The sequence below is a fragment of the Phalacrocorax aristotelis genome, chromosome 1 (genome assembly GCF_949628215.1).
Source record: "Phalacrocorax aristotelis chromosome 1, bGulAri2.1, whole genome shotgun sequence".
In the NCBI taxonomy this organism is placed as follows: Eukaryota; Metazoa; Chordata; class Aves; order Suliformes; family Phalacrocoracidae; genus Phalacrocorax; species Phalacrocorax aristotelis.
The window spans coordinates 217,449,012-217,463,162 of record NC_134276.1 but is presented as its reverse complement, the minus strand read 5'-3'; the positions used below and the strand labels follow the sequence as shown (position 1 = coordinate 217,463,162).

The 14,151-nt window shown below is 55.5% G+C and overlaps 2 protein-coding genes across 2 annotated transcripts; both read left to right on the top strand.

Moving 5' to 3' along the window:
• The first annotated feature begins 3,166 nt into the window (after positions 1 to 3,166).
• LOC142057622 (carboxypeptidase A1-like) lies at positions 3,167 to 7,537 on the top strand. Its single transcript, XM_075094007.1, has 11 exons — positions 3,167 to 3,270; positions 3,983 to 4,064; positions 4,791 to 4,925; positions 5,081 to 5,179; positions 5,680 to 5,781; positions 5,856 to 5,957; positions 6,093 to 6,203; positions 6,431 to 6,521; positions 6,671 to 6,876; positions 7,179 to 7,263; positions 7,350 to 7,537. Exons 1-11 carry the CDS (start codon positions 3,167 to 3,169, stop codon positions 7,535 to 7,537), a joined length of 1,305 nt encoding a protein of 434 aa, XP_074950108.1.
• A 784-nt stretch (positions 7,538 to 8,321) lies between these two features.
• Positions 8,322 to 12,511, top strand: LOC142051935 (carboxypeptidase A1-like). The gene is made up of 11 exons (XM_075081720.1): positions 8,322 to 8,446; positions 8,669 to 8,750; positions 8,969 to 9,103; positions 9,190 to 9,291; positions 9,434 to 9,535; positions 9,620 to 9,721; positions 9,863 to 9,973; positions 10,207 to 10,297; positions 10,670 to 10,869; positions 11,143 to 11,227; positions 11,368 to 12,511. Exons 1-11 carry the CDS (start codon positions 8,322 to 8,324, stop codon positions 11,553 to 11,555), a joined length of 1,323 nt encoding a protein of 440 aa, XP_074937821.1. The 3' UTR covers positions 11,556 to 12,511.
• The last annotated feature ends 1,640 nt before the right edge of the window (positions 12,512 to 14,151 follow it).

Below are 14,151 nucleotides of genomic sequence, written 5' to 3'. Positions count from 1 at the left end.
CAGCCCACCGACCGCTGGTGGAAGGGGGGTGTTCTCCTGGCTTTATGCCCCTGTATATTTGTCCTGCCCCTTTTCTCCCTCCCAGATTTGCCCAGTGGGCAAGGTGGGATGGAGGTGGGAGGACGCCTGCTGTCATCCAGCGCAGCCGGTCGGCGGTCCCTCAGGAGCCTGCCTCCCTCGCTCTGTTATTCAGCCTGCTAATCTCTTGGGGATTAAGAGCAAACAGCTCAGGGCCGTGCACGGCAGCCACGGAAGGATCAGAGATTAGCAATCCCTGCTGCTGTTGCAGCGATTATCAAGTCTAACAGGTTTATCTCAATGTCCTGTGATCCGCCAGCAGCTGGTGAGTTACTCACTCCTCGTGAGCTTGGCAGGAGAGCAAATACACCTGACGCAGCGGGTAAAATGTTAGTTCAGACCTAAAGGACGTGAGGCTTTGGCAGGGAGAGGAAGGTGAAAGTGCAGCTGAGGCATCAGAAACCACCACGTGGGTTTGGTTCTGGGTTAAGCAGAGATGTTTTGGAAAGCAAACCTGAGCACGGGGCAGCCGGTGTTCCCCACACGTGTCCCCGTCCCCTCCACTCACGGCCCCATCCAGTGGCACCTGCTTCCCAAACTGACCCACCCTCCCAAAATCCCATCCTCCAGCTGGTGATAAAAACCCTGCTGGTAAAGCCCCGCTGACGGGGAGGGCCCACGGCTCCAGATCCACACTCCTGGATCTGGCCGACCTGCTGCCATTGGAGCGGGGACCTTGTGGCAAGTGGTGGGCAGGAGCTGCAGAGCCCGAGGAGCCTCAGCCAGGCTTGTAGACCTGTGGCCTCGCCCTGGCTTTGAAGCTCCATCCAAACATCCAGGTCTTGAGGCCACCTGGGCCCTCTTCTTGTAAGTGCGTGGCTTGGTAACAACTGCAATCTGGTTTTTGGACCCCTGGCACTAAAGAGACCTGGAGCAAGACAGATTGAGCCCAGCAAGAGGAAGAGGAGGATGTCCCCCATGAGGGAGATGGGCTGGTTTGGCCTGGAGATGAGGCAGCATTGAGGCAGGGGGACCTAACAAGTCCCTGAGAAGAGGTTATTGAGAAAAAGAAGCCAAGCTCTTCACTACAAAGTGTGATGGGAGAGACAAGGGCATCAGCTGAAGCAAGAGCGAGCCAGGCTGGGCACAGGAAAAAGCTTTTCCACCAGGAGACCAGACCAGCGGTGGGACACATCACGCGGAGGGGCCACACAGAGCCTCCATCCTTGGAGGACTCAAAGCCCCGACATGGAAGGAACTGGTCTGCTCCCAGAGCTGACCTTGCTTCATCCAGGGGGTCGGATACTGATCTCCTGTGGTCCCTTCCCACCACAGCTACCCCCTCATCCCCAGCAGCGTGGGCAGCAGGGCGAGGGAGGGGGTGCTGCCCCCCTGCCCCGCTCTGTGAGACCCCCCTGCAGCGCCGCCTCCAGCTCGGGGCTCCTCAGCACGGGACAGACACGGGGCTGCTGGAGCGGGGCCAGAGGGGGCACAGAAATGCTCCGAGGGCTGGAGCCCCTCTGCTGCGAGGCCGGGCTGGGAGAGCTGGGGTTGTGCAGCCTGGGGAAGAGAAGGCTGCGGGGAGACCTTATTGCGGCCCCCTAGTGCTTAAAGGGGGGCTGTGGGAAGGGTGGGGGTGACCTCTTTAGCAAGGCCTGTTGTGACAGGACAAGGGGTGATGGCTTTAAACTACAGGGGGGGAGATTTAGACTGGATATAAGGAAAAGATTATTTACACTGAGGGTGGTGAGACACTGGCCCAGGTTGCCCAGAGAGGTGGTCGATGCCCCATCCCTGGGGACATCCCAGGCCAGGCTGGACGGGGCTCTGAGCAACCTGGTCTGGTTGGAGATGTCCCTGCTCATGGCAGGGGGTTGGACTAGATGGCCTCTAAAGGTCCCGTCCCACCAAAACCATTCTGTGATTCTATAATTCTATGATCATCCTGCCTCTACGAGGACCTCTACCCTGGCTCCGCCGGCCAGGACCAGCTCACCAACATCACCGGTTCCGCATTATGAAGCCATAACAGAGCCCCGACCATGGCCCCTTCCCGTGGTGCACCCTGCTGTCGGTGCATCCAGAAAGGTGACCTGGTTTTAATAGGGAAAAAACCTGATGGTTAGAAGATGTCTGCTAAAAAACTGGCCGAGATGATGTCTGCCAGCCTGGGAACCCGGCCCGGGAACCCAGAGGACCCTTGACAAGTGCAGGCGGGAGCTCGGGGCCGTTGTAGATACGCACACAACAAAGACACTGCTATAACCTGGGGAACAAAGACGCTGCTATAACCTGGGGAACAAAGAAACCACTATAACAAACTGACCTCCTAAGGCAGCAGAAATCAGCAGCAGCTGCTCCAGGCGCTGCTGTCCTGTGCCCACTCATGTATCTACACTAAAGACATAAAAATAACTTGCTTTCAACCCAAAACTGAGCCCCAGTCTCTCTCCAAGCATTACCCCTGGGTGAACGTCCCTGTGCGACCCCTCGGACCCTCATCGGGTACGCCTGGCTCCGGCGCTCCGTGATGCCCATCGTCTTTGAAGTGAGACTTCATCCATCGTCATCTGGCCCCACTCCTGGGAGCAGTTTGATGAACAGCACCGGTAATAATTTGATATATTTTGAATTTTATAGATAGATAGCTGTGCATGTAAGTAATTAATCATAAATATATATATGTATATTTTTTCTGCTAGGAATTTTGCAGCAACTTGTAATACACACTTGCTTTACTAATCATAATTCTGCTTAATTTACTAAGGGTAATCTGGAATAAAGAAATTAACGGAAACAAAGCACCGTGTCCTTGTGTACTCTGGGGCCCTACGACCCCCACCGTCCCCCCCCACCCCACACCCATGGGCTGGGTCACCCCCGCAGGTGGCGACTGTGACCATGGCACCTACTCGCACCAAACTGGGTGCACGGCCACGCGTCCTACCAGGACCTGAGCTCCGAGGAAGACGTTATCAGATCCTCCCTAATTTGGCTGCTCTTTTAGTGACTTCGCCAAGTAAAGCAAACATTTGGGCTCCCGCGAGCTGTTTCTGGCTTAGCTGTTTGTCACTGTCAGCTCTGCAGGGACAGCAGCTGTGGCCTTGGTGAGAAAGTGCCCCCAGAGCACCGTATAGGGGGGCCATATATGCCTTTGGGGGCTGAGGCTCATCTGCATCCACTCACCATGAAGATCCTCCTCATCTTCACCGCCCTCATGACAGCCGCCTCCAGCGAGCTGCTTTTCACAGGGTGAGTCCTGCCGAAAGCAGGGGGTGGTGGGACACCCTGATTGGGGGATGGGGGCTGGGATGGGAGATGCCAGACCCCTTTTGTCCTCCTTTTGGGGTCAACAAGAAGGGCGACATCCCGAAGGAGGGAAATCCGGCAGCTTTCGGTGCATGGACACCAGGAAAGATGTGGCTTCACCCCAGCTTTGGAGGGAGGTTTTGGGCACCCTCCTGGCTGCTGCGGAGGGTAGAAATGAGGGGATGCTAAATCCTGAGAGCATTGCCCCGAGCTTTTCCAGCAGAAGGACTGAACTGAGATGGGGAAACCTCGCTGCTGGGGAAGGAGAGCATTTCCTACTCTGCTGGGGGCTGCACCCATCCCCAGGGGAGCCCAGCTGGGCTGGAGCAGAAGCTGTGTTAGGAAAAGTCTATATGTTTGATATTTCCTAATATTTTGGGAGCTTTCGTGATCAAAAGAAGGATGGAGACCACTGTGGGCTCCCCGGCACTTGTTCTTTTTCCCATTTTGGCTATTCCGAACCTGCATTTTTTGCTCTTGACACCAAACCTCCAACAACCGATGCACTTTCCAACCCACCGAGCCAGCGTAGACTTTTCACGGCCTCCACCCAGCCCATGAGGGGGTCACGTCAGCGCTGGAGGCTCAGCTACTTCCTCCCCCCACTGCTTCCTGTGATCCCCCGGCATGCGCTGATGGCTCTGCCTCCCTGCAGGGACCAGGTCCTCCGCATCACGGCCAGCGACGAGGAGCAGATTACCCTGCTCAGGGTGCTGGGCGAGCAGGCAGAGCTGCAGGTGAGCTGCGAAGGGGCCCCGAGCATCCGCCAGTGTAAAACAGAGACCCTGGCGGCATGCAGGGCTCCCTCCTTTTGACCTCACATCCAATTTTCCTTCCTATTTCGGATCTGTATAATTTATAGCTATATAAATATAATATTTAGCTTAAGACACCTTGAGCCCTCCTGTTTCAGACGAAGGGGAACACCCCGGGCACTGCAGCCTTGTTGCTCCCAGGCTGAATATTCAGGTCTAAAATGTCATGGCATTTTTTTTTTGGCTTGAATCATGACATAACTCTGCTCCGGTTGCACTTGCCCTGGTTGCTTTGAGGATTGAATCTCGGTGAGAAATGTGAGCAGGAGGAAGGAATTGGGTGGTGGGGAACAGCATCTGCACCGCAAAGCTAATGTAAGGGGATACGTCTATTGACTTAAAGAGCGAAACCAGCATACAGCAGCCCTGGGGTCTCATCGTATCTGCTCAAATCACAAAACCTCATCATTCAAAGGGACGTTTGCAGACAACAGGTGACTTGGGCTGAAACGTGTGTCTGTAGAAGAGCCACTGAGTGCAGGAAAGGTACCCTGACCCATGCTGGTACCCATGTGTGCGCCAAAACTTGTCCAAAGACCTTTTTAAATCATTCAGTTGAAATTCTTATGAGACCCCTTTTGGTGCCAGGGAGCTTAGTGGATGAGCATCAGCACAGGATGGGCCCGAGCTCTCTCCTCTCCACACCAGGTTGACTTTTGGCGTCATCCCACCAGCCCCGGCCGCCAGGTCGATGTGAGGGTGCCCTTCGCCAGCCTCCAAGCAGCCAAAATCTTCCTGGAGTCCAATAACATTTCCTACAGCATCATGATTGAGGACGTGCAGGTAAGGACTGCGGTGGGGAGCAGGATGAGCTCCCGTGGCTCAGTCCCAATAGAAGTCCAAAAAGTTGGAAACCAAGAGGAGATGGACGAAAGCCCCATTCGCCTTCTCCTTCCAGATACTTTGATGAGGTTGTTTTTTTTCCCCCTCCTAAAAAGGAATTATTGGATGAGGAAAAGAAAACCATGCTGAAGTCCAGGAGGGTAGCGAGAAGCACCAGCACGTTCGATTTTGCTTCCTACCACACACTAGACGAGGTACTTTGCTCTGCAGCCCATTTGCTTCGTCTTGCTGGGGTCACGCTCAGCCCATGCCGTGGTTGCATCCATGAGGTGATGTTTGTGGTGGCAGCGAGAGCCTGCCTGGGACATGTCTCTCTTCCTTGGGTGGAGGTTTTAGCTGAGTCAGGAGGCCGGGCATCCTTCCATGTGCAGCGTCGCCTCTCCTGGCACCTCCTCCCCTCACTGGAAGACATCTTCAACTTCATTTTGGGGGGGTCAGACCCTGTGCTTGGAGTCCAGTGGGTGGCTGATGGAGGCTGTGATGGTGTTGGGGGATCTCAGAGCCTTTCCCTCCCCAACCATTCACTCTGCTTTTGCAAAAGCCTTTGCGACATGCTCCTCCCTGCTGGCACAGAGGTCCAAGCAGCTGGGCTTCTCCAGGGAAGTTCTGCGTGTGGCATTGGGTGCTGGATACCCTAAAAAAACCACAAGGAAAGCCAAGGTGAACCTCATGACCCAGCAACTCCTCCTTCCAGATCTATGCCTGGATGGACATGCTGGTGGATGATCATCCCAGCCTCGTTAGCAAGATCCAGATTGGGCAGAGCTACGAGAACAGACCCCTGTACGTGCTGAAGGTGGGTACCAGGGGCACCCTCGCCTTGCCCTGCCTGGGAAGGCGTGGGGCTGAAATCTCCCCCTCTCGGCACAGTTCAGCACCGGGGGATCAAATCGGTCAGCCATCTGGCTGGACACCGGCATCCACTCGCGGGAATGGATCACCCAAGCCACCGGCATCTGGATGGCCAACAAGGTAACCACGTGCCCTGGGACACGGGACCCCAGTTCTTTCCCCAGCCCTTTCTTAACACCTCCCTGCAGCACCACTCGGTTGCATCCCTTGTCCCTGAGGGACACCAAGGCAGCTCCCGCTCCCCTCCCCGTGCAGATTGCCGAGGAATATGGCCAGGACCCCTCCATCACCACCATCCTGGACAGCATGGACATCTTCTTTGAGATTGTCACCAACCCCGATGGCTTTGCCTTCACCCACAGCTCCGTGAGTGTGGGGACATTGCGGAGGGAACTTGTCCTGGCATTTGGCTCCAGCAGCCGTGGCTGGCTGTGGTTTTTGGGTGGGGAGGGATGTTTCTTCCCATGTGGGATGGTGAGTGGTTGGAGGCGGCTTCCTCCCATCCCCAGAGATGTTTGGGCAGGAGGACATCTTATGTCCCAAGGCAGGGGGATTCATGTCCCTGTGATGGTCTCTCCCCCTTCTGCTCCTAGAACCGCATGTGGCGCAAGACGAGGTCCATCAATGCTGGCTCCCTCTGCATTGGTGTGGATCCCAACCGAAACTGGGACGCAGGCTTTGGAGGTGAGAGCCAAGCCACTGGGTCTGCACGCTGGGCATAGCTCATGCCTCAAAGCATCAAAGCCTCCTGCTAGAGGAGAGAAACCTGGGGAGGCTAGAAACCCTTCCCTGGGGCTGCCTCTCTGCATGGTGCCTCTTCCACCATGCCCCAGGCTCCAGCTCTGGCTCCAGCAGCAACCCCTGCTCTGAGACCTACCACGGCCCCTACGCCCACTCCGAGCGCGAAGTGAAAGCGATCGTGGACTTCATCCGTGGCCACGGGAACATGAAATCGGTCGTCTCCATCCACAGCTACTCCCAGATGCTGCTTTTCCCCTATGGCTACAAGAGCGTGCCTGCACCTGACCACCAGGAGCTGGTGAGATGGCCCCAGAAACGTAGACATGGGGCTGCAAGCACCAGCCTTGCTGGAAGAGTCAGGTTGGATCATCCCAGGACCATCCCTGCCCTTCTCATTAGATGCAACCTGCACCTTGAAGCCCATCACTTGGTTCTTGGAGGGAGGATGAGTGTGAGATGTACCCGCCATCCACCAAAAATTAAGGGTGTTTTGGGGAAAAGCAAGAGCAGAGGGGGTGGGAAATGATGCTGGGCTCTAGACCCTGCTGCCCCAAGGGCTCGGTCCACCAGGTCTCACCACTTTTGGGCTCTCCCTTGCAGAACGAACTGGCTAAAAAGGCAGTCAGTGACTTGGCCGCTGTGTATGGGACAAAATACACCTACGGCAGCGTCATGGACACCATCTGTAAGTGTCCCTTCCCCATCCTGCGGCGTCGTGTCTGCCACGAATGCTCAGCGTCAGGATCATATCTCACCCTCCTCTCCCTGCAGACAGGGCAGATGGCACCACCATCGATTGGGCCTACGACAATGGGGTGAAATATTCCTTCACCTTCGAGCTGAGGGACACGGGGCGCTACGGCTTCCTCCTGCCCAGCACCCAGATCATCCCCACTGCTACTGAGACCTGGCCGGCGCTGCTGGACATCATGCTCCATGTCCTGGAGCATCCGTACTGAATCCAGCACCTCCCGTGATGCTCCCTTGTCTAAATAAATAATCCTGGAGACTCTTTATGGTTTAAGACCTTTATTTTTCATGCTAAACTTCAAAAGAAAGGTGAAAAAAGGATTCCCAGCCCTGCAGGTGTTTATTCCCCTGTTGGGCCCTACAAGTCCCCATCCTTCGTGCCCAACAGCCCTGAAGGACCTGGGAGGGGATGGGTCTATTTTGGGCAAGCAAACCCAATTTTATGGGATTTTGGGCAGCATTGCTCCATTGTCCCTTCCGTGGGAGCTGGGAGGAGGGACACCGGGCACCCTCAGGGCCTTCGTTGGGTGCAAAGTGCTTCCAGGCATTTGTTAATTTTATTTGTGCCACCTGGGGTGACCGTCACCCGCTCTCACCTCTGTCCCGCACCAAACTTTAAACCAATTCCCCCCCCCGCCGTCACCACCAACATGGCCACAGTTTAGGCCCCTGTCTCGCCAAGCTCCCCCCGATGCGAAAATCTTCATCTTGCACCTTCTTGACCCAATTCTTGCCCTTTTCCAAGCCGCAGCTCCAAGCTGCAGCCGGCACCGTGGGCGGTGGGATTTGGGCACCTCCCCACCTCTCACCCCGCTGGCAAGTGACTCACCGACAGCCCTGGCCGGTTCCTGGGACGGGTTTGGCTGGAACGGGGAGCGCCACAGAGGGGGGACGGCGGGGCTGCGGTGCCCAACCTTGGCCGGTGCCAGCCGGAGCCTTCCCACGGCCCTGGGAAAAGGGACAGCGGGCAGGGGGCCGGGAGCCACCATCCCCATGGGATTTAAGAGGCCCTGGGGTGCTGTTGGGGCACGGGACGGGCTCTTGCGGCTGACGATGAGGGCCCTTGTGCTGCTGGCTGCCCTGGTGGCAACGGCCGCCAGCACCGAGACTTTTGTTGGGTAGGGGGTCTGGCTGGCGGGGGGGATTGCCTGGGATGGGGACGGTGGCACCGGTTGGGGCAGAAGGAGCTGGTTCAGCCCCGAGGGGGCATAGACACCCCTGGGAGGAGGCTCGGTGCAAATCCCCAGGGTCAGGGGATGGATGGCATAGGGGTTAGGCTGGACCTGTGGGGGCCAGAGCTTGGCCTTGCACCCCCCCTCCAGCACCCCCTGACCCTGCAGGCACCAGGTGCTGCGTATCGTCCCCACCACCGATGAGGAGCTGCAGAAGGTGCAGGAGCTGCAGGACCTCGAGGAGCTGCAGGTACTGGGTGCAGTGGTGGGGGGGGCTTTTGGGGACAGCCCCTCCAGCCCGTGTCCCTTGCTTTGCACCCCCAAAGCCACGCTGTAGAGCAGGGGTGGGGCTGGATGTTGGATGATGGGGGTGATGCTCGTGAAAAGCAAGACAGGCTGGTGTGGGGCAGGGGGTGGGGGCAGCCCCAGGCTGGATCTGACCCCCTCAGCTGCTTTCTCCCCTTCCAGCTGGATTTCTGGCTGGCACCCCGTGCCCTCGGGCACCCCGTCGATGTTCGCGTGCCCTTCCCCAGCCTGCAGCCCCTCAAAGCCCACCTGGAGGCCAACGGCATCTCCTACTCCATCATGATCGAGGACGTGCAGGTCAGCGGTGGCAGAGGGAAGGCAGGTGGGATGTGGGGTCTTGGCACGGCCAGGGACGAGGTCTCATCCTGCTGCGTGTCCCCCAGGCGCTGGTGGATGATGAGCAGATGGAGATGATTCGTGGCCGCCGTCAGCTGCCAGTCTCCACCAGCACCTTTGACTACGCCACCTACCACAGCCTGGATGAGGTAAGGAAGCGCAAGATACAGGGCATTTGGGGGGGAAAAAAATTGCACCCTGGAATTGCTTCTGCAAAGCCCTTTGCTCCACGTGCAGCAAGGGCAAGGGGTGAGACAGATGTGACACCCCCTCCCTTCCCCTCTCCCCCAGATCTACACCTTCATGGACCTGCTGGTGGCTGAAAACCCCAACCTGGTCAGCAAGCTCGAGATCGGCCGGTCGACAGAGAACCGCCCTCTGTACGTGCTCAAGGTGAGGGTTTGGGGTTCATGGGGTGTCCGGAGGGGTGGGAGCGAGGTCAAGGGTAAAGCCAGCCCCCTCTCTTTGCTCTTTCAGTTCAGTAAAGGGGGGACAAACCGCCCGGCCATCTGGATCGACACCGGCATCCACTCCCGGGAATGGGTGACGCAGGCCAGCGGTGTCTGGTTCGCCAAGAAGGTATGGGCACCTCCTGGACACGTCTTACGTCCCCAAAGGGCCACAAGGTCCTGCAGTCACTGTGGATGTCAGGTGGCTGACCCCAGGGCAGGGATGGTGATCCAGCAGTGCTAGGGAACCCCAAACTGCTGTCGTCTCTAGATTGTCCTGGATCATGAGAATGACAATGGTCTGGCCTCCATCCTGGACAAGATGGACATCTTCCTGGAGATTGTCACCAACCCGGATGGCTTCGCCTTCACCCAAACCCAGGTACAGCCCTGGCTTTCTTCTCCCTGCCTCCTACAGCCATGCTGGACCGGGCTGGAGAGCAGGACAGGGGTGCTGCACATGGAGACCTCTGAAAGCTCAAATCCTCCTTGTCTACATTTCCATGGAGTGGGAAGGGGACCACCATGACCCGTTAGACACCCCAGATGACTGTCTGTTGGAGGCTGGTGGAGCTCTGGCCGTGGACACCAGCTGAGACAGCTTTGCCCTTCCAGAACCGCATGTGGCGCAAGACCAGGTCCAGGCACTCAGGCTCCTCTTGCATCGGCGTGGACCCCAACCGCAACTGGGACGCAGGTTTTGGAGGTCAGAGCTCTTCCATTCACCCTGTGCGGGGGTTTCCACCCTCCAGGAGGAGGCTCTGAAGCCATTTCTGGCTCAGAAAGATCCACTGATGTCCCCTGGGGAAGAGATGGAATTTGCTTTCCATGGCAGAGACATGGGTTTGGGCTCCACCAGGGCTTTGATGTCCCCTAGTGATCAGCACTGTGGGGACTGCAAATGAAAGCCATCATACAAATGTCTAGGAGGAGTTCCAAGAGCCACCAAGCAGTTGAGGGGTGGGAAAAGCTCTTGGGCTTGGAAACGGAAAAGGCCCTTTGCCCTTGTGACTCTCTGAGCCACCCAATGGCCACCAAAGCCACCAAACACCCACACTGTGTCCTTGCTTCTCCACAGGGCCTGGGGCCAGCGGAAACCCCTGCTCAGAGACGTACCACGGACCTTACGCCAACTCTGAGCCTGAGGTGAAGGCCATCGTGGACTTTGTGAAGAACCACGGGAACATCAAGGCTTTCGTCTCCATCCACAGCTACTCCCAGCTCCTGCTCTACCCCTATGGCTACACCAGCACCCCAGCGCCTGACCAGAAGGAACTGGTAGGGCTGACGTGGAGGTTTGAGGGAGGCTGGGATGATGCGAGGCTGCTCTCCTCCTCCAAGGAGTAGCAACCTCCATCGTGCACCACAGAGGGAACATTGCAAAGCAGGAGGAAGTCGTGGCTCCTCTGCCAGCCCTGGGGGACTCCCCCAGGCCACAGCTACTGAGCTTTGGCATCCTTTTTGCCTGCAGCACGAGTAAAAAACCTCTCCGGCAGGCTGTATCCTGCACCCTTTCTCTGGCACATCTTTCTCTCTTCTATGTATTCCCAGCACCAGATTTCTGGGAAGGCGGTCGCAGCATTGTCTTCGCTGTACGGCACTAACTACAAGTACGGCAGCATCATCACCACCATCTGTAAGTAACAGGGGGCAGCAGTCGCCCCAAAATAAACCAAAATCACCACTCACACCTCGGCTTCCACAAAAGGTCCTGTGAAACACCTGGACGATGCAGAACAACTAACGTTTCGCATCCCTCACGTTTCCCACCCTCAGACCAAGCGAGCGGAGGAACCATCGACTGGACGTACGACCAGGGCATTAAGTACTCCTTCACCTTCGAGCTGCGGGACACGGGGCGCTACGGGTTCCTGCTCCCCGCCAAACAGATCGTCCCGACCGCCCAGGAGACGTGGCTGGCGCTGAAGGTCATCATGCTGCACGCGCGGGACCACCTCTACTAACCGGGATCAGAGGCCGAGCGGTGGTTGAATTAGCTGCGTGGGGGGAAAAAAAAAGAATGCAATAAATAAATGTAAAGGATGAGAAATGCTTTTGGTTGTCTCCCCTTTTTCCAAATCATGGTGAAAAGCCTTTTTGGAGGCTGACTCAGCACTCCTGTGGGTGCCCGCGGTGGCAGCCAACATAAACAGCACGTGCTGGCCCAGCAGCCCAAAAAGGGGATTTAAAGGGCATGAAAATAGTAGCACACAAAAGAAAGGAAGGTGCTTTTTTCCCCCCCTCCCTGCTCTGGCAGAGGGTAGAAGGGGAAGAGGTTCAGTCTGACCCTTACTGGGTAAGCAGAGACCTGCCAGCACAGCTGCGGTGTCCAAGGGGTGCCCACCTTCCCCAGCCCTCCCAGGGGTCGGAGTGGCTCTGGGACACAAGACAATCGGGTTAGTGTGATTTGTTCTGCGTATTTTTGTGGTCAAACACCAGCTTGCAGCACTGGAAGGTCCATCCTCACCCGCTGCAATCCCATACCGACTCCCAGCTCGTGCAGGCGCCGCTTGACGCTCTCCGTTAGCTGTCAAAGCTCAAACTGAAAAGCAGGACTCAGATGTATGGTGTCATTTAATTTTTATTAAATTAAACAATTAAAACTCCCAGACTCTACAGAGTTTGACTCTACCCTCCAAACACCACCAAGTTAAGAGCCCAAAACCACACAAATCCATCAAGGCAATGGGAAAGTACATTCAGTTCTTCCTTGACGCCCTGGATTTGGAGGATCTCCAAGAGCTTGGACTAGTTTTATCCGTCCGTTTCAGAAGGAGGTTTTCACGCAGCCCAGAGCGGCTGGGGATTTGGGATCTCTCTCCCACAGCTGGACAGCAAAATCAGGACTTTAAGCCAACACAACCACCACTACACTCATCTCCGTTTTCAGATGTACAGGTTTTATAAGCTTCCAAGCGCTCACAGAGCTGAAAGGTCTCCTACTCGGACCAGTTCACACGCAGGGTCCCACCAGCATGCCTGTCCTTCAAGCACATAATAAACGTCTCTCTTGGCTCTCACCTCTCCTGTGCACGTTCAGCTAAATCAATCAGGTAGTATCATTTTTCAGCCAACCAGCCCAGGCAAGCTACCAACTGAACTATGCAGGAGATGCTGCTTCGTTCGAGGTTTTTATTTCATGACGACATAAGGATGGAGGTGCGGTACAGAGCAGGAAGGAGCAGCGGACCCAGGACACCAAGATCAGGCTATGCAGTTGTATGAGCCACGTCATACGTTCAAAGCTAAAGGTGGCATTTCTGCCATGCTTTGGTACCAAACTGCTTTGAAATCTTTATTTAGCTTTTATTTATTTTATTAGGCCACCTAATAGCGTCGCTCCTCAATAACTAAAGCCCCAAGGAGTGAGTCAGCTTCCCAAGGCTGCGAGTGAAGACCAGCGCAGCCAAGAACCAGGTCCCTGCGACTCCCGCTTTGGGCTCAGGCCATGTAAATAAATCTTTTTTTACCTCAAGAAGCAAATCTGCCATTCCACGGAAAGCCAACCGCTCTGACCTAGGAAGACAAGCTACTTTCGTTCAAAATAAACAGGCCTACAAATACACCAAAAAAAAGCCTTCCAGAAGTGTGATCAAGTAGGAGGGCAAGAAAGCAGAGCAGCTGGTGAGATGGTGAGATGCTTCCAGCTTCCTAAGGATGGGCTGAAATAAGATCTTTAATTTTTTGATCTTAATACCCGACTGTTACAGTACATGTGTACACACATACACACATTCCCGTTGGACACCTTAGCGGATAGGTTGGAAAGACGGTTTGTACAAATTAGAGCTGGTTTGTACAACTTAAAGTGTCCGAGGGCTTCTTTGGGAAGGCGGGAGCTTTAAGTTACCCCCACATACTCAGGTTTTGTTACACACAAAAATATAGATGTCTATTTGAACACACATTCAGCTCTTTGGAGTACTTTGTTAAGCACAGTTTAAATGTGGGCTCTGCCCTACGGCCCTTGATTTCTCCCCTTATTCTCCCTTCAGAGGATCCCTATATTGTGTCGGACATTTGTGCCGATCATCACGCTCTTCTCTGGAGGACTGAGGTTATGGCTCTCATCAGAATGAGTCTGCCAGTCCCCGTGTCAGCACTCCTCCGATTTAAGACCCAAAGACACAATAAACATGACAAATGTGCTCAGGGATGATGAGTCTTAAAATGCCAAACTAGAAAGAATGTGCGCTTTCTCTCACTTTGCCCTTTCACTGGAATTATCCTCTGATGAACTGCACCACCGGTGAATTTTGGGGTCTGTTAAAGATTACTTGTCTGCTTCAAAAAGGGGGGGTGGGGGGGTGGCCTGCCCCACTGATACTCAAAAAGCCACGCACAAAAACCACAAGACCAAGAAGCCAAAGCCGGACCAAGCTGAGCAACACCGTAGGTAAAGGCTAGAGCGCAGGACCTCTCCGTAACCACCTACGATGTCTCTGGTAGGCAGCTCTGCTTTGTCACTGGGTGGTTTCAGAGGCTTCCTAGGTCACCCAGACAATACCAGTACTGTGAAAGCACCAATTTGATGAAAGCTGCAAAGCTTATTTTCTATGA